The following is a 20,148-nucleotide window of genomic DNA, read 5'->3' as shown; positions in this document are numbered from 1 at the left end:
AGGTGAATGGTACCTTTGCGAACTTTGTCGATGGTGAACTTATTTGCTTCGTCCTTGATATCCTCAATGGTAGGAAGGTAGAGGTCCCGGGGAATGCCGCCATTCTCTTCATACAGGAACTCCACTGTCTGTCTCGCAATGTCAACCATGCCTGTTGCCAGCAAAATACACAAGAGACAAACGGTGTTAAAGTTTTCCCCGTTTGAGGTTTGAGGCTTCGCCAATGTTTCATTTAATAGAATTTGACGTCAAGCTAATGCTTAAAACTCATTAAATAGGTTAATAACTTTTGTCAATTAATCTTATGTCAAATTTAACTGCACTATAATTACTTCACCTTGTTCCAATTTGTTAAAAACAGTTTGAATACAGGCTTCTATATTTTTGACATATTATCAATGTTCTGAACCATGGAGACATTGTGTCATAGGTTATGAAGTTTGAGTTAATTAGCTAAATGATGCATGTGATGCATTCATTATAAGATTCGAACATTAAAATGTCTCATGATAGTTCATCATCCTGGTATTCTAAATTAGGCTACCTGTAACTGACCTCAATTGACCAATTAATGCATCGTCTTGATCAAATGATTCATTTGTTACACTAGACGTTAAGGTTATGTTTTAATATTTTTTCATTCATTACCTAGCTGCAGAGCTCCTTTGATTTGATCCAAGCCAGATTTCCTCTCAGCCTCGTTACGGAACCGCCTACGGATGGTAGGGAACACTTTGGTCTCCCAGGCCTTTACCAGCAAGGCATAGTGGTCCTCCTAGGGCCAAACACAAATCACAATAAACAATGAAGGTTGTTAACTTAAAAATCATTTGAAAGTCAACATTGAAGGTGAAAAAAGTGGAGACCCGACTCACTCTTGGGACATCATCATCATCCTCGTCATCACTCTCATCATCTGCGATAGGAGGAGGATGAGGGTCAGGTCCAGAGGTCACCAGGTTCTCGTAGCTCAGCTCAATTTTGTAATGGCACGACAGGTCGCTGTTGTACTCTGTACCAGCAAGGAAACACACAAAATGATATACACAAATGGTATACACAAATGGTATGAGTGTAGCGCAGTCCCTGCCTTTAAGTGGAGAAGAGTTATGCTAAATCAAATAGGTCAAGGATAAAGCATGCACTTTGATGATGAGAAGGCTGAAATAAAAGTGAAGAACCTACGTTGCTGAGCAACAGCCACAGCTGCAATCCGACAAGGGGGTCCATGGGAGCCAGAGTCAGAGGTAACACTTGCACCTGCATCATTATCGCTGTCTGAGGCCATAGCAAAAGGCAGTGCTTCAAAATTTGCACTTATTTCCTCTGCAAGATCTACACACAAGTCCGCTGCATTTCTGTGCGCCTGGCCCTCTGCGTATGCAAACGGCCGGGATCCAAAGTTGGCGCGGATCCTTGAGTTCTACAAAACAATGGAAAGAATAATAGAAGATTAAAATAACCCTGAGGAAAAAAGGCACCACTAAAGAAACCGATACAGTTAATACATATTAAATATCAATGATAAGCCAAATTATAGCCAACAACAGTTTAATTATAAAGATTTCAAGGTTGCTTTAGTTAACACAGACACACCTTTTTTTGAATGTGTACCAGGGGCCACATTCCACCAGCTACATCCTCAAGGATGGGGCCGAGCCGCTGACCACAGTAGGTAAAGTAGACCCTGCCTTTAGGGGCCTGACCAGGGGGGGGAGGAGTCCCCTCGGAGCGCTCCCAGCCTATTCCAGCCACATCGCCTGTGTTCATACATACGCAAGGTCACATTCTCTGCAATGTCTCAATGTTAGGAGGTAATGACATATTTTAAAACACTTAATACAGCTTGAGTTAAGGAAACAAGATACACTTGCAAATTAGATTTTTTTCCAAAGAGCAGCCAGATCAAATACAATGCTTTAATGAGGTTAGTTTAAATCCATAACATTCATTGCTGTATGGATTTCTACATATACAGATTTAAAAAAAAGAGATAGCAGACTATATAAAGAAAAATATATTTAGTCTCTTGTCTCACCAGGAAGTAGAGCCACATCCAGCCTGACACTCTTCCACTGCAGCAGACTGGAGCCGTTATAATGCACTGCCCTACCATTACTGACACACACACAGACAGACAGACAGGAGACAGACGCACAGAGATGGAACATAACGAAGAGAAGGATAGCAGTCAGCACTCAAGTCAGAGACAGAGCAGTGGGAAAAGGATCTCAGAGTTAGTATTCAGGCAAACATACTTATGGAACAGACATGTGCCGACAGGGTTGGTCCACGCTCCATCTCTCTTCTCTGCCTCTGTGGCAAAACCAAAGGACACAATCGGGCCACTGTCCTCCTCAGAGTCTCCATAGGAGACAATTTCTATCTCCCAGTAAAAGGACGGGGCCTGCGGGGACAAAGAAAGGTAAATTGAAGACTAGCTGCAGTATCAGTGCTTGATTTATTCTCACTCATACATAGTAAAAGAAATGAAAATGGCAAATATAATGCATGTGCCCACCTGAATTGGTACAGGACAGGTGGCGTAGATGAAGGTGCCTCTGGGCAGCCCTCCTCCAGCACTCGGATCAGCCAAGAAGGTGACGGAGGTCAGGCGGGATGAAAACATGCAGGCACGGACAGGAGGAAACACTCTGGAAGGACACCAAGTGATCTCCTTGGGCTGCAGAGACAAGCACATCAAAGAGATCCGGAGATTAGCGGGGCCGACAATTCTGACTATTTAATTTATCAAAATGCCTTTGAAGATTGAGTCAAGGCCTACAGCAATATATGAATGTCATATTATAATTATATTGCTTTCAGCTGTCGGTAAATTGAACCATGTATTCAACAGACTTCAGTCGTTTTTCATCAACACTTTTTAAGATCGAGGCTAGGATCTCGGATGAAGGAACATTTTTGTTATCACTTTTTCTGTCCTTACTTTCTTTTCCATCATCATCCATGATAATTGTGAATATGCAGCTGTATCCAGAATACATGTAGGTTACACATTAAGGCTCTTGTGTTTGTTACTGGTTATAGTAATAAAAACCAAATCTAAATATGGTAATTCCCACCTGGCGTCGGTCTGTCTGCAGTGGTGGAGGAGGAGGACGAGCGCAGTCCCGGTACAGCATTCTCACTCTTTCACACTGAGCCTCGACCATGCCGAGACGCTCCCCTGCACAAGAGTTCAGAACTTTGTCAGACAAATATTATACTGCAGATAAAAGGTTTTGGCTGCTTATGTGATATGCAAAATGCAAGCATGTAAGCTCACCAGGGCTGCATTCCTGGGCCACCAGGTTCAGGACCTCGACCGCAGCAGGACACTGCTGGATGAACTCCTCACAGAAGGAGCTATCCTCCAGGAGCTGCGCCATCACCAGACATGCCCTGGAAAACAACAAGAACCTGGTGATTTTTGGCTATGGTTTTGTTGTCAACTGTCATTACATTTTTTTTTTTTTATTGTATGTCATATAATCATAGTTTAAATGGGTTTCAGGTGCCAACATTTTAAATTTGTCTTCTAAATCTTCGCCCGACACAAAAAACTTGGAGGAGCCAAAAGACAGCTGAAGTGGAATTGTTTATTCACTATATACATACTAACCTGGTTCTGATTTCAGCCAGCAAGCGTACTGCAGCCATTACCGGGCTGGAGCCATCTCCTGTAGCTGGTAGAGAAGTGTGAATGGAGAGACTGCCCTCCTGTGGCAGAAGCATGGACTGCACTGCCTGCACCACCTTTTCTGTGATTGAGAGCTTATAGAGGGGGAGGGCCTGTTGGGAATTGGAAGAAAGTGAAAGTGGGACAAAAGTTAGATTCAACCTGATATTTTAAAAAGCAATATGTATTACTGTGTTTGATTCTGAATCCAATACCTCAGATCTGGGTGTGCAGAGGCGTGATATGGGTACCGTCAGGATGTCTGAGGCTTGGCAAGCTCTCCTGTACTCGCAAGAAGGGAACTTGACCGTTGCAATGCCCTCTTGTTCATTTATGGACATAACTATGCCCACACTGCCAAGCACTCCTTTACCTACCACCTGCAGATGAGATGCGATAACAATTACAGCAGGAGAAGGTACAAAAGTAGAATTATTTGTATTGAATCGTCTCGTTTAACTAACCTGGACCTCTGAGCCGATCTTAATAGTTTCTTTGAAGCCCCCGAGGGCACAAAGAGCAGCAACAGCTTGTCTGCCAATGGCCTGCAGCTTAGCCAGTTTCCTGCCACTGCTGCTCCCATTCTCCAGAATACTCTCTGCATACTTCCCCAGCTGAGGGATAAACATCAGGGCTCGGGAGAGAACCTACAACAAACCCCAAAGTAAAAGCATGAAGTTTAATCGAAACCGAATCACATACATGTCAGTGCAGATAGAAATGATCTGTGTCGATTATTCTTAACAGTCAACAACAAGTTTCAGTTACCATCAATGAGAATTAGCATGATACAACACATAATAGTCCTTTACCTTTTCAGCTGTGCTAGTCCAGATCTGAGCGGTGTTGGACTCGGGGGCGGTTAGCAGGCTGTGCAGTAGAGCAATAACCTCAGCAGCCATACTGTTGGCAACATGGCCACTGATGAATGGCCTCACAGGGTCCGACCTGATCAGGGCAAATTTAGAAGAAGGAAAAATGGTGTCACACGGAAAATATGACCAGAAGAAACCACACACATGCACAACTTGAATGATAAATCATATACCTGGCCAGATCAGCATTCCTGTCCCTACACACAGCGGTCTGAGCGGTTTTCTTCTTATCTCCAGTGGTGATGCCTCCTGCAACCTCCTGGACCAGAGCCTCCATAGGTGGACCGACGCTCACTATCAGACCTGACTGGGCCCACTTGTTGGCCTTCCTCAGGGCAGCAGCTGCCTCTTCTGTGATCACTTCACAGTTGCCACTCTACATAGATTACAGAATTGTAGGTAAGGACAGCACTTGCAATAAAGCTACACACTTGTTCATATTGTTGGTAATGCTTTTAATTGCTGGGTTTTTCTTAGTAAAAGTCTTACCTTTGTCATGTCTCTGTCCATCTTTACCACCTTTTCCATGTTTGCTCCAGTGCCAAGTCGAAATGGACGTCCCTCTGAGCTGCTGCATTTTGGAATGGATGGAAAGAAAGCTCACAGAAACTATGTTGCTAATATGAAATCAAATAAAAGATATTAGGGGCGGCAAACATACCTAAGAAGTGGTTGTAGAACCTCATGAGATGACTGGTCCTCTCTCTTGTGGATGAAGATGGATAGCTTACCATCAACTGCCTCTCCCTCCTCCCCCACTTCGTCAGACTTCAGAGCTCCTTTGGAACTGGCGCGAGACAGACTAGTGTCCGGCTCAGAGGAGCTGGGGGAGAGCAGGGTCTGGCAGCCTAAAGAGGGAATAGTGTAAAAATGAAGAATTTGTGGAAAAAAGGTAAAAATAGTATTCCTAGGTAGGGTTGGGAACCGAAACTCGGTTCCAGATGAGAACCGATAAGAAAATGCCGGGTACCGATACAAATACACAATTTTGGTTCTGCTTAACGGTTCCTAAACGCGGTAGACCCTGTATTCCGCCGGGTCCGTCTGCGCCGCGGTGCCGCTGTGACCCGGTGGAATACAGGGTAGGGGCGGACTGGCCATCTGTGTGTTCTGGAGAATCACAGAACTGCCGGTCGTCAGCGGGCCGTTGACGGCCGGCTCGGTACGCTGACGGCCGGCACCGCCCTTAATTTTTTTAAACGGCATCATGTAAGTTGCGCTGACAGGCGACAGAGGTCTACAGTTGCCCCGCAGCGAGGCTCCCCCCACCCTCCCGTAGACAGTTCACGAGCTCAGTCACTTCATAACACCAAAGATGGATCGCGGTAAACGCTCTAAAGTGAGGCTCCACTACACTAAAAAAGAAAAAGACAAGGCACAGTGTAATGCCTGTTAATAGCTTGCCACAGGCATAGCTCAGTTAAAGTAAAGCACAGCTATTGTGCAATACATTTGTATTGCATGTATATTTTTTTATTTGTAAAAATGTCAGTTAAAGCTTAAAAGAATAAAGATATTTTTGTTATCTAAACGTTTGACCTCTTTCTTTACAATTTTGGAATCGAAACGGGGAATCGATAAGAACCGAAATCGATAAGCAGAACCGGAATCGGAATCGATACATTTCAAACGATACCCATCCCTATTCCTAGGTAAAGAAGACCAACCTGGTACTACATAGTCTGCCAGCTTGGCTAGCAGCAAGGAAGCAATGCGCGAGGCAGGGTCACTGGCATCTTGTTGCTCAGCATCCAGCGTGTTGATAGAGTAGCTCCACGAGGGCAGGGCCACGTTTCCACAGTCCTCCACACTCATGAGAGGCAGGGCAGCTCGGCATAGCTGCAGGATGATCAGTACCAGCTTTGGAGAAGGTCTCTGGTCAAGCAGCAGAGACAAGAGCTTAGAAACACAAGCTGGCTGGCTCAGGATGGCTTTCCCTATGTGGCTCCTGGAATACAACAAAAAGCAACCATAATATGAATACAAATAATGTATATGAGGACATACATGACTCATCAGACATCACATACATAAATTATCCAAAATGTTACCTGGAAAGGTCATTGAGCAGACTGAGCACATCCTGTAAGGCATCATTGCCAGCGGCCTGGTTACCACAGCACTCTGTGGCTCGGGCCAAGTGATTGGTCAGCAGGCTGGACACCTGCCGTGCCAAACCAGAGTGCACTGCATCGGTAGACCCACCTTTGAAAAGAAAAAGAAAAGAATGCTTACTAACCTTTCATTACAATAATACGACTAACTTTGTAGTGGTCATTCATTCCATCTGACCTTGGTTACAAAAATTAGTAATGCAAATAACGAGGCACGTACATCGTACACATTCATTTTTCAGGACGACAGATATTTTGAGGTTTATAGCTGATCAGAGTTAGGCCTTGGTACATGAACATGGATACTTTTATAATGTATTTCTTTCTATGCGTTTTGTGCTGAAAGCTCAAAATAGTGCTAGGTTTAACCTTGCTAAAACCACTTTTTACATGTTACCACATACACGTACATACATACTTTTCTTGTATATTGAGGTAACAGATGCATCAGATTGATTTGAGTTTTCATTTAGATTGCGATTTCTTTTGGAACATTTGTGTTGTTTTGATTTTATTTTTTAAACGAGGGAGAATAAATACTTTTTTTTTTTTAAATACCCATGTATCTGTGTATTAAGGATTTACAAGCATGTCTTACCTTCCACCTTCTCCCACTCGATGCAGCGGTTAGCCAGCACCTGGAAAGCAGCCCAAGCCATGGTGGCCACCTTCTGCTTTTTGGTCTGCTTCTCGTTTGAGCTACATTCCCTCTGACCACTCAAACTACACAGACTGTCCATGAGCTGGACCAAACCACTCCGAACCAGGCACTGCTCCTCACTCCTATGTCAACATGGAAATCAAGTGAGGGTAAGAAACCATAGGGTGAACTACTGTAATCCAGAGACATATCAAAATATAGGTAATGACAGATTAATTATCTTGCCTGGTGTAGGGGATTGTGCAAAGCAAGCCAATACTGTTGGCACAAGCAATGGGGTAGCGAGCACATAGTGACACTACAGACGTCATGGTCTCTCCAAAGGCCTCCTGCACCTGCTCCACCATGCCACCACAGGTCAGCTCCTCGATCCTGCACACAGTGCACACAAACACTTATTTATAGAGGAACCAGCCACATACAAAAATGTTGTAATATTATAACTACATTGCAAACGTGTACTATTGAGGACATGAATAAAATGTCCATCATTTTTTTGCCTATATATGTGTGTAGAGTAGGGCAGGATCGTTAATGGCGGTTATAGCTCCCTTTTTACCTTGGGCCACCTTGCAGCACCATAGTGACAGGCCCCACCAGGTGGGTTACGCCTCCAACTCTGACAGCAGCAGTGAGCAACTCCCTCATGTGAACAAGTGCCTGTTTCCGCGTGCTGCCACGTCTCCATCGCGTCTGCGCGGCAGACAGGAAACTGCTGCTTGACACCTACAGAAATAACGGATAAAAAAGATTTTAAATGTCAGACCAGAATTCACCTACTGATTCTTATGCAGCTTTGGGAACAAACAAGTCAAAAAAAAGAAGGAGTGAGTGATGAGTAAGAGACTCACAGCCTGATCAGGCGTAGTTCCTATGAAGGCGAAGAGCTGTCCCAGCAGCACACTGTATGTGGGTCTGTCACGACTGTCCTCGATGGCTAGAGACTGCAGCAGGGTAAAGGAGCTGCTGCGATGACTAGTAGGGTGGTGTCGCCTCCTAAAGGAAACAAGTTAAGGAATATTCAATGCAGGTTCACTTCAATGATTTTCACATTTTAATTCTATCAAAGAAACATAAACAAATACCTTTGGGGCGCATGTGTGAACTCCAGGTCCTGGTTAGCAATCATCTCCAAGTCAGAGGGTGCAGACATGCTGCGTAGAAAGACTGGCTGCTTCACCATGGGGTTCACCGACTTAGCGTCTGACACTGACTTAGAGGCTATAAAATCAGGAAAGATAGATAAGAATAATCGCCCTGTCATTTTGTCTACCATGATTGATGTCTTGGTGTAACTTAAACACCTACCAATCATGCAGGGCTTACTGACTGACAAACACTGACAGATGGAAATATTGATTTTCAGGTATAAGGCTGTGATTAAATATTGATTTTCAAAATATAATTTAAGCCAAACTCCTGTGTGAATTACATAAATGTACCATACATACACTATCTGATGGACATGTGTGTGAAATAATGAGTGTGTGTACCTGGACCTGGTGTTCCTGCAGGTGTGGTGGTTAGGCTCCTGCAATGTGGCGCTATGGTAACATGGAGCAGCAGCTCAGTGCGGTTCATCAGACTCTTCACCAGCGCCTTCGTTTTGGCCAGTGATGTGCTGCTTCTGAGGTGCATGGTGTTTACCTCCTGAAAGAACTTCTCCCTGTAGTAACAGAATCATGACGTTACAGCGCAAACTGACCTTTGACATCCAATCAAGTGCTAGGATAATGTTTCATTTCTTACCTCAATGCAAGGACAACATTTTCGAGATCACTGAAATCGAGGGGAACCTCCTTCAGGGAGCAAAGTAGTTCCAGCTCCTTAATTTTGTTCTGGTACAAAAAAAGAATTACATTATGAATATCAAAGCAAATGGTAATAGTGGGGGTATAATTCTAGAGGGAAATGTGTGTGTATGGAGCAGGGTACCTCAAAGAAGTGGTAGTCGTGAAAGAAAGGAGTGTTGTTCTCCAGCTTCCCCTGCTGGGCCTCCTCTACCTCATTCTGCCACTTCTGTTCCAGTTCTGCAACACTCTGAAAGCAACACAGGAGATAATTAGACACAGAGTAAAACGCACACTTTTTATATCCGTTCCGGTTGGAAGCCTGATTTACTTTTGATTTCGATTTTTTTAAGCCAATCTCAGGTCTTCTGTTTATCCTTATTTGATTGATAACCTATTCTATTGTTTGTATTATTACTCTAATATTTAAGCTTGTAGTTTAATATGCGGCCCATAATGAAAATCTCTCTTGCATTTGTTCTCAAATCCGCAGCACAGTCACAACATCATAATTTAATATACCCTGCAACTCAACTTGCTTGTTAATAAAAATAGCTTTCCAATAACAGCATGCAAATTACATTTCCCATTAATACTGTTCCCTGTAGCAAACAGGAAGTACTTTAGTATTTTATTTTAAACTTTTCAAAGCAGCCTAATTAAAGAGAAACATGCATAGTGTGCACGGTATGTCTTCCATTAATAGCAAGCAACCTAATTCAAAGCATATAGTTTATAAACTGTGTAAGTGTGGCTCACTTGCAGCTGACGCTCCATGGCATTGATCTTCTTGAAGGTCTCAGCCATAATCTTACAGACCAGGTCATACTCCTCTGCGTGATCCTCGCGGTGCTGGTAGTTGACGAGTGACTGAAGGGCATCCACCAGGCTCAGGTGTTTAATGACACAGGATACTATAACCTCCTCCATCACATCGGGCCTGATCACCTCCCTTAGAAACAAATGGTTAAGAACAAAACAGTTATGCTTTTGAAAACAAAACAGTTTTATGAGAATCACTTTATCAGTATATTCTTTTAAAGAAGTTTCACTTTATCCAATAAACAGACAAAAGCTAACCAACTATGGCTGCTATGACTTAGTAAAGCCGCAATACTAAAGGAAAAATGTATCAAAACTAAATCATACATTTAGAGCATCAACAAAATAATGCAAGACCCAAAAAAGTCTATATATTCTACTTTAAAGGCACAATGTCTTAAAGACTAATCAAAATCACAAGGACAAGGCTATTCTTATAGTCTTTGAACCAGTTTGAAAATATATGTATCTTCATTATAAACTCAGTTACAAAACTGTGGGCTTAGTTTAAGTGTTTATGTTGCTTCACCTCTCTTTAGCCTTTTGTAGTCTGTAAACACGTCCATGTTGTTTCCCTGTCTACAGTGATGTCACATGCATACCCTCTTTACTGTGACAGCATGACCCTCTTACTTGATGCTAGGACGGAATTGAGGTCGGGCTCTTCCAGACACCTCTCGTAGCCTACCCATGATGCCTGGAGGGAGGCGGATACGAGGCAGGTCAAAGTATGCTCCCGGCATGAGGCCTGGGGGTGGGATGAGCACATCGGAGGGGTAGGTGAATTCCCGGTCCTCCTCAATGGTCAGGGGCAGAGGTGAGGGGCTGGGCGTGAGGGCAGGAGAGATTGCACCATTTGCTTCCACCTGCCACTGACACCTAGAGAAAACACACAGCCTGTCATCAGTCTGCAAAAAGTTGTGCTGTGTTCAACTATGTGTCACTGGAGAGCGTGCACCAATTCTTACATTGTACTATATTTATCACACGGGAAATCAATATCACTGGGAGACATTTATCTGGTATTTTCGTCTAGCTGTGTCACCTTTGCAGCAGCTTTGAGCAGAGTAAATCGTGGCAGGCTTCTTCCTCTCTTGTCACCTCTGGCCCGTTATACAGAATGCGGAGCATTGAGCACGCCAGCACTGACAGCCCCAGGGCAAGGTCTGCCAGGAAAGGGAGGCCTCCAGAGACATCCTCGGATGACTCCTAAAGGAAAAGAAAAAGGCATCTTCAGAATTAGCTGTTGTTCTTCATGCAGCAGTATTTTGCATTAAATGCCAAATATGGGTATTTAAGTACTTCTACGTTTTACCTGAGCTCTGACGGTGCAGGAGAACCCCCACATGGCTTTATCGGGAGTGTTGTGTTCACGTCCGCTTCTCATCTCAAAGGAAAACGTCACAGTGTCTCCTTCCACCTAAAGCACAACACAGTAAAAACGCAGCTCTACAAAATTGTATGTACACTTTGTCTTCACTGTGTATGTTTGTGCAAAACAGCTTCTCTTACCTTGACCAGGTCCTTGGGCCATCCTGTCCCCAAGACACTGCGACTGCCATATCCCAGAGTGTTCCCTCCATACTCTGTTACTTTGCGACTGTTCGTGTTAGGGCCAGCGTAGATAACCAACTAAAATATCAGAGAAAATGTTTCCTGTAAAATCTACGCAACCAGTGATATTCTATACCAGAGAAACTGCACACACTGTTTGTAAGAGATACTGAGTATTAAGGCCATTGTTCATACAGTTAGTGTATTGCAGGAGTTAGTACCTTGTCATAGTCATACTGTGATGAGCAGCGAGCATCAAAGCGAAGGTACAGGCAGCGGGCTCCTGGGATGTGGACTGTCTCTTTGAACTTGTAATTGTCCCTCACCGGGTGCACCGTCTCGACTGTCTTCCCAGCAGCCCATGGGGCAGGGATCTTCAGCCCAGTCAGGAAACCAGGCTCCTCACGTTCATCAAGAATTCTAAAATGACAGATACATGTATTACTGGTTTAAGAAAACTGAGCATAGGACAGACAAAACAGCTGCCATTTCATGAAATGCCTTTGTATAAGATGTTTTGATGGAACATGTATTTATCAGATGGCTTCATTACATGTTAGTTGTTACACTTCTTATTATAGGCCTTCAGAAAACATACTTGTCATCAGCAGCACAAGCCTTCGCCCCTGACCCCAGAGAGCCGCTCAAAGGTGGAGGCTCTTCAGTGAAAAGCGGGGACTGAGTCTTTAGTAGCAGGGCAGTCTGAAAACAGAGTGGAAACAAATACTTTATTGATGATTGCTTTTTAAACGTTTTTTTAATCGAGGATTTGTGTTATGGACTGGCAAGACTCCAACCTGGCTGGTGTAGAGGACCAGCTGCACCAACTGAGGCATGAGGGCGTCAGCGAGGGTGAGGGTCTGCAGGTTGGGGTGCATCAGAGACGTGAGCAACACTGGCAGCAGGTGACCGAGCATGGTCGCCTTGGTTACCTGTTCCAGGCCTTTCAACCTGAACAAGAAGAAGAGAAAAGGCAAAAATGTAATGTTAATGTTATGGAGTCTTGGCGGAAAAACAAGGACATTTGAAGAGGTAAGACAAAGCCACAATGATTCAAAAACTCTGCGTCCAAAAATGCACTCTTTTAATCTTTCTAAGGAGGCTGCAGCATCACCAAGGATAAGCTAAATCTTGTTTCATGGTGAAATAGCGCATTACAGCGAACTAAGGCCCAATCCCAAACCACGCCCTACACCCTACCCCTACACACTCCCCCTCCGTGACGGAGTGAACTCCGTGGAGTGACACTCGCAGCTCAGCGAGGCTCCCTCCTGTCGGATGGAGGGAGTAAATACAGCGGCAAGCTTTGGGACAAACTCCCCTCTCTCCGGCAGAAACAGGAAATGTTTCAAATCAGCATCTCTTAGACAAAAAATAAAAATTAATAACTAAAATAAAACTCCGAACATCTTTAATTGCGTTACTTTTTTGTAAAGCTCTTTTAGTTTTAAACCTGATGTTTATAAGCTTCTTAGTTTTTGCAACCATCTGTAAATATACACAACTTTATAATAAAATGCACACATTTACCTTTTTCTAGACTAAACACAGGTATACGATCCTAAGTTAAAAAAATATGAGGTTATCATGACAGGAATCCTGAAGTCAAATGTAATACCTTTTAAGACCTTTTTTAAGACCCTTTCCATACATTTTAAGACCTCATCGCCACTTGGAGTTCTAACCGGTTACATTGGCGACACACTTTACTACATACAGTATTGATTGTCCTTCCTCCTTATCTTCCAACCATTTGGACGCAAACTTGCATTTCCCCATAACGATGTTGTTTAACAACCGGCGTAAACGGACCTACGCGCGCTATCAAGCAGTTTGCGCGGACCCTCCTAGGTAGTGTGTAGGGCTAGGGTGTAGGGGGCGGTTTAGGATTGGGCCTAAGAGAACATCAAGTCTGGTTTTGCGTTTGTGAGTTACATTATGGTTTAATTGTAACACAGTTGACAACACAGATTAGTTTAAAAGGTCTGCTCAGACAATATGTGACCTGCTCTATCGAAATCAGTCGCATTGACCCGAAGACACATTTTGAGTTGTATACACAGTTGGAAAGAGGAGATTCCTAGCTTTCTAATGATATCAGGATTGTTTTTGTACTCCAAATATTAAGCAAAATACGTCACATTATATAATGACTGTCACCGAGTCATCATTTTGAGAAAAAGGCCTTCAAAGTTTCCTCTTCTCTGGAATCCATCGATCTGATTGATTGATCAGCGGAGCAAATGATCAAAATAGTCCGGAGGGAAAATATTTTCGTTTGGATTACTGGTCTGGGGGAAGCTCGCGAGTGTGTGTGTGTAGGTGTGTGTGTGTGTTTGTGTATTTTTGCATTTGTGTGTATTGTGTTTGTTTCCCGGGGAAAACACTCACGAGAAACACCGGCTGTTGTTATGCTTGCTGTGACGTTAAATGACTCCGTTCTCCGCTTGTAAATATGCCGTTACAAGCTTCATAGTTGTATTTATCATCTAAATTTGCCGAAACAAGTTTGATATTCTTTGTTTATTTGAAATCAGATGAAAACAAACTGTAACGGACCCTGCCGTGTTATCTATGATTACTATACGCCTTACATTCATAATTTCAGCCGGAGGGAGGGGAAGCAGCGCTGCGGAACAGCAGAGTGCGAGCGAGAGGTGCCTGTCATCTTCCCTTTACAAGCTTCAAAAATGTATTTATCGTGTGATTTTGGAAATAAAAGTTTCATATTCTGAAAGCCAAGACTTTGTTTATTTAAAATCAAACAAAACACCCGAACCCCGAAAAAATAGTTTTTTTATGCAAATCCACGTTTATTTTGAAATGAGCCGTTGCGACTTCCGACTGATTTCGATAGAGCGGGTCACATATAAGATACGATATTATGAATACGTTTATGGTTTATTTTCCCACCCTGAGAAGATACTTTAGAAAAAAAAAGTTAAAGGTTTACCTGGTTTCTCTGTCAGCGATGTCGCTGTTGATGAGCGCTGTGGTCACCTGCTGCAGCGTCTCCAGCACTTCATCACATCCCACCAGGATCTTGGTTGCTAGGGAGAGAATGCTGCTTTGCAACTCCTGAGGACCACACAAACACAATATACCCAAACTTACGTAACTCAAGACTTTCGATTATCATCTCTTTCATGCAAAATGGAAGTTATACAAACATTATTTCTTTAAATGAAGCACAATCTGAGCTGTGAGATGTTTCACTTGCATCCTGTTATCAGTAACCATGATTACTGATGAGAAAAGGAAACATGTCCTTAATTTATATAGTACTGTTAACTGATATTTGATAAAGGCGATGAGCACAATTTACTCTGCAATGCCGTAAAAGATAATTGATCGCCCGTTGCTCCGTTGGTGGGTTGTTCTCTCATCGACACACACAAACAGACTCCACATAAACAGAGGTAGGGGTATTAAAGGGAGTTATTACCTTTACCTGGATTGTTTCCCCTTGTAGGGAGCTGTCACTGTCATCGTTATCATCGGGACGGATAAGAATAGTGTTACTGAGGAGGTGGTTCTGAACAGCCATGAGGTAGCGCAGACTGGGTGAGACCACCTGCAGAGAGGGGGGGCAAAAAACGTCTCAAGTTAATACGAGTGCCATCTCACAAAACAACTGATCCTAATCAACACAGATGGCATTTCTTTCTGCTGAGCTGATGGTCGTACTGGCACAGTGGAGAGCAGCTTCTGGAAGTCGTCTCGGGCGACAGTCTGACATTTGGTAATGACGAGGCAGGATTCCCGGACTACAGTCTTGAGGATACAGTGAAGCAGCTCATCACTCAATCTGTCAAAGAGAGAGATTATTATCACTTAGAAAAAGTGTATTTTAACATAAGACACAATATTGTGCTGTGCTGGAAATGATATTGCACCCTACTGTACAGAACAGCGACTTACCTGTAGTGGTCATCCTCTTCACTCCCAAATCTGTTTTTCTGCAGTTGGTCTGCCAGGTTGGTCAGGATGACATCACGAAGATGAGACAACCCGCTGTTCCTTTCACCTTAGTGTCACACAGAAATATACAGAATATTAGATATATTAGATTGCACCACAGCTAGCAAGTTATATTCAGATGTGTCTTTAGTGTCATAGTCACCTTCAGTTAAAACCAGTTTCAGCAGTTTGCTGAGTTCAGCCTCCCCCTGATACAGAGTATTCAGGCCTGAGCTAAAGGGACAGGGAGATAAACAAAGAAGACACATTTAAATATCATTATGATAACTGATTATACAGTGCAGCATTAATGTCCTTCTGTTCAAATATGCTTATAATAAGGCCCGTTTTAGTCTCCTACTGATAGACAACCCCATACGTGAGGAGGCTGATTTCAGCCAGGTCACTGTACTTCAGGCTGGTGTCAGACAAGGTAACTGGAAATAAGTATGGCCAAAACAAAACCATTCATAATCCAAACAAAAGCTATTAGAACCAGTAATATCCGCCGTGTCACATTCAATAATCAGCCTGTAGGAGAAGTATTACTTAGGCACTATTATTGATCAGACCCTAACTTTAATAAGATCTGAAACAGCATTTCTAAGGGAGCCACTTAGTGATTGTTTTTAAAATCAGGAAGCTGTGGAGATTTTGCTTTTGCCAACACGTACTTGAAATGCAACAGAAGCCTGGTTGAAAGCATTTATCATAACATTCATATCATATAAAATAACAGCAGGGTACAGCAACTTGAGAGCAAAAAAACAAGCTGTCCAAGATTGTTAAATGGTCAGCCAGAACATATTCAATAATTCTTTAATTGCATTAGTCTCAGAATGAATTAGTCAGAGAAAACTTGCTATTTCATAAGCTGCAATCTTCTGTAATTAATGATATAACTTATTGGATGCTAACTGTCAATTTGCACTATTACAAATAATATACTTATTTTGTATTTCTATGTTTTAAATCGTGTGTTTTGTTTGTTTTTGTATCTCGTTATCTACGATTTTGCACTGAGATAGACAATAAAATAAATCTAATCTAATCTTTTAAACAAAATGTTAACAATTACTTCTGTCACATATACTGTACTTATTAATAGTGTCCTGGACTTAATGTTGAATTTCAGACTTACCTGATGGCGAGGCACACCTCTCGTTGAATCTCTGCTCCGATCTGATCCACTGGAGCCATCAGTAGCTGCCACAGGAGAAGGCCTGAGCGACGCACACTCTCCCTATTCTGCTCTGACTGAGGATTGAAAAACCTAAACACCACCTGCACAGTCCAGAGAAAAAAAACACTACTCAAAACCACAGGAATTTCTGAATCTGAGGAAATAGCTGAGTCACTTTCTGCAAAACTGTCCCCAGCTGCAGCTCTAACTGACCTGGAACACCACCAAGATGCAGCGGATGATACAGGTGTCTCCGTTGACCATGGCTTTCTCCATAATGTCACAGATGCTGCTGAAGTGACGGGCCTCGATGGGGTGTTGTTTGCCCAGCAGGGCCCCCAGGGGCAGGCTGTTGCTGCTGGCTGCCAGCAGGTTGAGCTGATGTATACACATTGCGCCCACATGATGAAGCAGCTGGTTGATCACCTCGCCGGTGGCTACCGTCTCGTCTGTAAATGAATACATATCTTAGAAGTCTAGAAAGTCTGATAATACAAAGAGCATCTTTGGGTTTCAGGGATATATTTGACTACCTTTGGGTTCTTTGATGACGTGGCTGACACCGAGCCTGTGACACACATGATGGAAGGCTTGGTTCCCCGGATTGCACCACTGATCTATGTAATCACTTGAGCAGGTCCAGATCAGGTTGTTCAGTGCATCGTAACATGCTCCTATGAAGCCAAAGAAGAGAGTTATATGTCACTTAATTTGGCACCTCTGCTATTTCAACATATTAGAGTCTTAAGGTGACAAAAGTGTTGCTCACCGAGCCCCGCCACCTGTGCTCCCCTGCCGAGAGAGCTGCCAGGAGCATCGATGAGGTCTGCTCGGCTGCTAAACTGTCCGTCAGCCAGGTTAAAAACCAGACTGGAGGCTAATACTGTGCAAAAAAAGTTAAGTTTAGTGAATTAACTCATTTTTTACAATTGTTCAGCCTTCAGTTAAAAGCATTGGGTTTCTACAACATTTCTTTTGAACATCGATTATAAAATGATGCATTTTTTCAACAGGGCTTATTAATGTTTATTTATAACATTGTGTGTGATCAAATGTAATGTAACAAAACTATAATCAATGTTAACCTAAGAATTTAGCTGTAATCAGAACATGTTTTGTCATCCAGCTGCTAAACATGATCCTTTGTAATGTATTTTCATATAATAATGTAATGTATTTTTAGCATCAAAACTAAAACACTGCATAAATGTCGGAATTTATGACAAAAAACTCAACTCAATGAGGATTTACAAATGACTGTGCTGTGCATGCTCTTACTTTTCAGAGAGGACAGGCTGCTGGTTCCTCCAAATAGGGAGCGAGTGGCTGAGCTCCCAGATACACCCGGGGGTGAGACCAGCATCACTAGGTAGGTTCCACACACATACATAGGGGTCTTTCTCAGGGTCTTGAGAGGGAGCCCACAGCTGGTGTTGACAGCTATAAAAGAGGTAATCAGAAATTGTTACCGGAAAATATTCAGTAAACATAATATCCAACATGGATTGATGTTGATTTTGAAGTTCTGCTGTTGAGTTACCTGACTGCTCCTCTTTGACCGTGTTGGTGATTGCAGAGCCTGTGAGAGCAGCCAATGTGGCAGAATGGGAGGCCCGGAAGCGTGACATTCGACTCAGAAGAAGCTCATTCAAGCACTTTGAAGACTCGCCTTCCTTGCGAGTTAAAATAACTCTCTCCTGCAAGATGTCTGCAACACACAACCCTGTCTGTGTCTGCAGCAAGGACAGGAAGGGAGAGAAGACATCAAACAGGGAACACAGACATACACGCAATGGAAGTACTGTGCATGGCAGGGCAAACAGTACTCACAGACAGGAGAAAGACATCCATGAAGACAGAGTGGCCTTTCTGTGTCTTCTCATTAAGACTGGCTGGGGACCAGACCCAGTACAGGTAGGTTCCATCTGAGCAGAGGTGCAGCGTGGTCATGCTGCTGCCAACAGGGAAGTGGTGGGCTGGCATGGGCACAATCTGGCACACCTGAAAATAGCACAGTGAATGTACGCCTTGGTTACACCTACGTTTGTCATACCAACTAAGAGCTGGCATGGACATAGCTTATAAAATACCCCGTTTTTGTACCCAATTAACAATTGTTCATCATCACCTCTTGTATTTGCATTTTGGCTGCCCCATTGTGAGCCTTTATCCTTTGTTTCCATGATCAAATTATTTGCATTTTTATAAATTGCATTAAAATGATTAATAAGTATTTGTCTCACTACCTAGTGTTGATAAAAAAGAATTGCTTCAAGACGTACAATTACAGGTCTAGTGAATGATATAACTTCAAAATTAAAATAGTGGACTATAGTATAAAGTACCTGGAGGGTGAAGGGGTCAATGACCTGGCACAGCTGATGAGGCTTAGCATCGAAGGACGACGGGCGGTGGAGGAGGCGACCGCTGCTGAACACCAGCCAGCCAGGCTCAAGCTCTTCATTTCGACAGTACACAAAACCCCTGTACAAACACAAACACAGTGCACCTGTTAACATGCTCTGTATTGTGTGATTATTGAATATTTCAAGGTGGACCTTTTGGTCGCAAACCCAGTTTAGGGGTCACTCTTTGGATTGAAAGAAACATGAGGTGAGTAGCGACAAAAAGAAACATCACATGCTTACATAACCTACAAAATGCACCTGTTCCCACAGAATTAAGCATCGTGAGAAGCCTTTTCAGTGCTGACAATGTCAAAAGTTCACAGTTGTTTCCCTTGCTATAAATTGTAAAAAAATGCTCTAGTTAATTATATGGTTTCCACTGAGTCACATTTCCTTACAGAAATGTTTGTTTAATACTTCAAGTGTACAGTTACCTAACTCCTAAACCTAAACATGTATCTTTTCTGCAAGTAACTCTGGGATCCTTGAACTCAAAACTAACTGTAGAAGGGAGTTGTGCTTTGCTTTAATAACATTATGTGCTACCACACCCACAGCATGGAATTAGGATGCAGAGCACAAAATGTCCTTTTGTTCCTTTTAAAAATCAACCAAATCAATCCAAGACAGTTCGGCAGGATGTGACTGTGTACTGCAGATAAAAAAAACATCCAGGAAATAACCCTGTGCCATGGGATGGGTAAGTGATAAGGGGTATTTTTAGGGTTTCACCCTCTTCTTCCGTCTTTCTCTCTTTCTCATGCTGCTGAAAAAGAAAGTGAGTTGAGGAGGGGAGTCACATTACCTCAGTGTCCCATGTAAACCAGAGCCAAGCTTGCTGAGTCCTCTCCCAGAGGAGTTGGTGGTGTACAGATAGAGCCCGTCGGTGGCTAGACAGCGCCCCAGGTCAGTGTCTGCAGGACAAAGGGACAACAAATATAAGAAAACATACAGACAGATGACAGATAATCATGATGAAAAAGAGGAGGGGGTATCAACTTGGGAGTGGAAGAAGTGGAAAGTGGGAGCAGAGGCTAAGGGTGCTAAACAAGGAAGTGATGTCATCTGTTATTTTTCATTTTGATTCATTCAGGTATCCAGG

At 43.1% G+C, this 20,148-nt stretch overlaps 1 protein-coding gene across 4 annotated transcripts in view; it reads right to left on the bottom strand.

Moving 5' to 3' along the window:
• Nucleotides 1-20,148, bottom strand: part of LOC117472390 (probable E3 ubiquitin-protein ligase HECTD4) — a 41,729-nt gene that overhangs the window by 13,444 nt on the left and 8,137 nt on the right. Inside the window, exons 5-53 of one of the 4 annotated variants that reach the window (XM_034117541.1) lie at nucleotides 19,852-19,960; nucleotides 18,984-19,122; nucleotides 18,469-18,639; nucleotides 18,179-18,371; nucleotides 17,917-18,078; nucleotides 17,408-17,521; nucleotides 17,172-17,312; nucleotides 16,852-17,087; nucleotides 16,597-16,739; nucleotides 15,619-15,689; nucleotides 15,417-15,522; nucleotides 15,183-15,303; nucleotides 14,941-15,069; nucleotides 14,449-14,573; nucleotides 12,293-12,446; nucleotides 12,094-12,197; nucleotides 11,717-11,915; nucleotides 11,454-11,573; nucleotides 11,257-11,361; nucleotides 10,987-11,150; nucleotides 10,575-10,820; nucleotides 9,879-10,071; nucleotides 9,265-9,369; nucleotides 9,079-9,167; nucleotides 8,823-8,995; nucleotides 8,415-8,550; nucleotides 8,181-8,325; nucleotides 7,889-8,055; nucleotides 7,555-7,701; nucleotides 7,267-7,451; nucleotides 6,606-6,759; nucleotides 6,222-6,502; nucleotides 5,216-5,402; nucleotides 5,044-5,125; nucleotides 4,728-4,930; nucleotides 4,492-4,627; nucleotides 4,144-4,326; nucleotides 3,895-4,059; nucleotides 3,623-3,792; nucleotides 3,287-3,402; nucleotides 3,084-3,205; nucleotides 2,522-2,683; nucleotides 2,259-2,407; nucleotides 2,039-2,118; nucleotides 1,597-1,760; nucleotides 1,186-1,423; nucleotides 876-1,012; nucleotides 649-775; nucleotides 14-151 (exon numbers count right to left, since the gene is read on the bottom strand). In XM_034117541.1, the coding sequence (XP_033973432.1) occupies nucleotides 14-151; nucleotides 649-775; nucleotides 876-1,012; nucleotides 1,186-1,423; nucleotides 1,597-1,760; nucleotides 2,039-2,118; nucleotides 2,259-2,407; nucleotides 2,522-2,683; nucleotides 3,084-3,205; nucleotides 3,287-3,402; nucleotides 3,623-3,792; nucleotides 3,895-4,059; nucleotides 4,144-4,326; nucleotides 4,492-4,627; nucleotides 4,728-4,930; nucleotides 5,044-5,125; nucleotides 5,216-5,402; nucleotides 6,222-6,502; nucleotides 6,606-6,759; nucleotides 7,267-7,451; nucleotides 7,555-7,701; nucleotides 7,889-8,055; nucleotides 8,181-8,325; nucleotides 8,415-8,550; nucleotides 8,823-8,995; nucleotides 9,079-9,167; nucleotides 9,265-9,369; nucleotides 9,879-10,071; nucleotides 10,575-10,820; nucleotides 10,987-11,150; nucleotides 11,257-11,361; nucleotides 11,454-11,573; nucleotides 11,717-11,915; nucleotides 12,094-12,197; nucleotides 12,293-12,446; nucleotides 14,449-14,573; nucleotides 14,941-15,069; nucleotides 15,183-15,303; nucleotides 15,417-15,522; nucleotides 15,619-15,689; nucleotides 16,597-16,739; nucleotides 16,852-17,087; nucleotides 17,172-17,312; nucleotides 17,408-17,521; nucleotides 17,917-18,078; nucleotides 18,179-18,371; nucleotides 18,469-18,639; nucleotides 18,984-19,122; nucleotides 19,852-19,960 (7,386 nt within the window). The remainder of the gene's footprint in view (nucleotides 1-13; nucleotides 152-648; nucleotides 776-875; nucleotides 1,013-1,185; nucleotides 1,424-1,596; nucleotides 1,761-2,038; nucleotides 2,119-2,258; nucleotides 2,408-2,521; nucleotides 2,684-3,083; nucleotides 3,206-3,286; nucleotides 3,403-3,622; nucleotides 3,793-3,894; nucleotides 4,060-4,143; nucleotides 4,327-4,491; nucleotides 4,628-4,727; nucleotides 4,931-5,043; nucleotides 5,126-5,215; nucleotides 5,403-6,221; nucleotides 6,503-6,605; nucleotides 6,760-7,266; nucleotides 7,452-7,554; nucleotides 7,702-7,888; nucleotides 8,056-8,180; nucleotides 8,326-8,414; nucleotides 8,551-8,822; nucleotides 8,996-9,078; nucleotides 9,168-9,264; nucleotides 9,370-9,878; nucleotides 10,072-10,574; nucleotides 10,821-10,986; nucleotides 11,151-11,256; nucleotides 11,362-11,453; nucleotides 11,574-11,716; nucleotides 11,916-12,093; nucleotides 12,198-12,292; nucleotides 12,447-14,448; nucleotides 14,574-14,940; nucleotides 15,070-15,182; nucleotides 15,304-15,416; nucleotides 15,523-15,618; nucleotides 15,690-16,596; nucleotides 16,740-16,851; nucleotides 17,088-17,171; nucleotides 17,313-17,407; nucleotides 17,522-17,916; nucleotides 18,079-18,178; nucleotides 18,372-18,468; nucleotides 18,640-18,983; nucleotides 19,123-19,851; nucleotides 19,961-20,148) is intronic. The other 3 variants (XM_034117543.1, XM_034117542.1, XM_034117544.1) reach the window with 3 other exon arrangements.

This window comes from Trematomus bernacchii, unplaced genomic scaffold (genome assembly GCF_902827165.1).
Source record: "Trematomus bernacchii unplaced genomic scaffold, fTreBer1.1, whole genome shotgun sequence".
Classification (NCBI taxonomy): Eukaryota; Metazoa; Chordata; class Actinopteri; order Perciformes; family Nototheniidae; genus Trematomus; species Trematomus bernacchii.
Note: the sequence above shows the minus strand (reverse complement) of the source record. Positions and strands in the feature narration are given on the sequence as shown.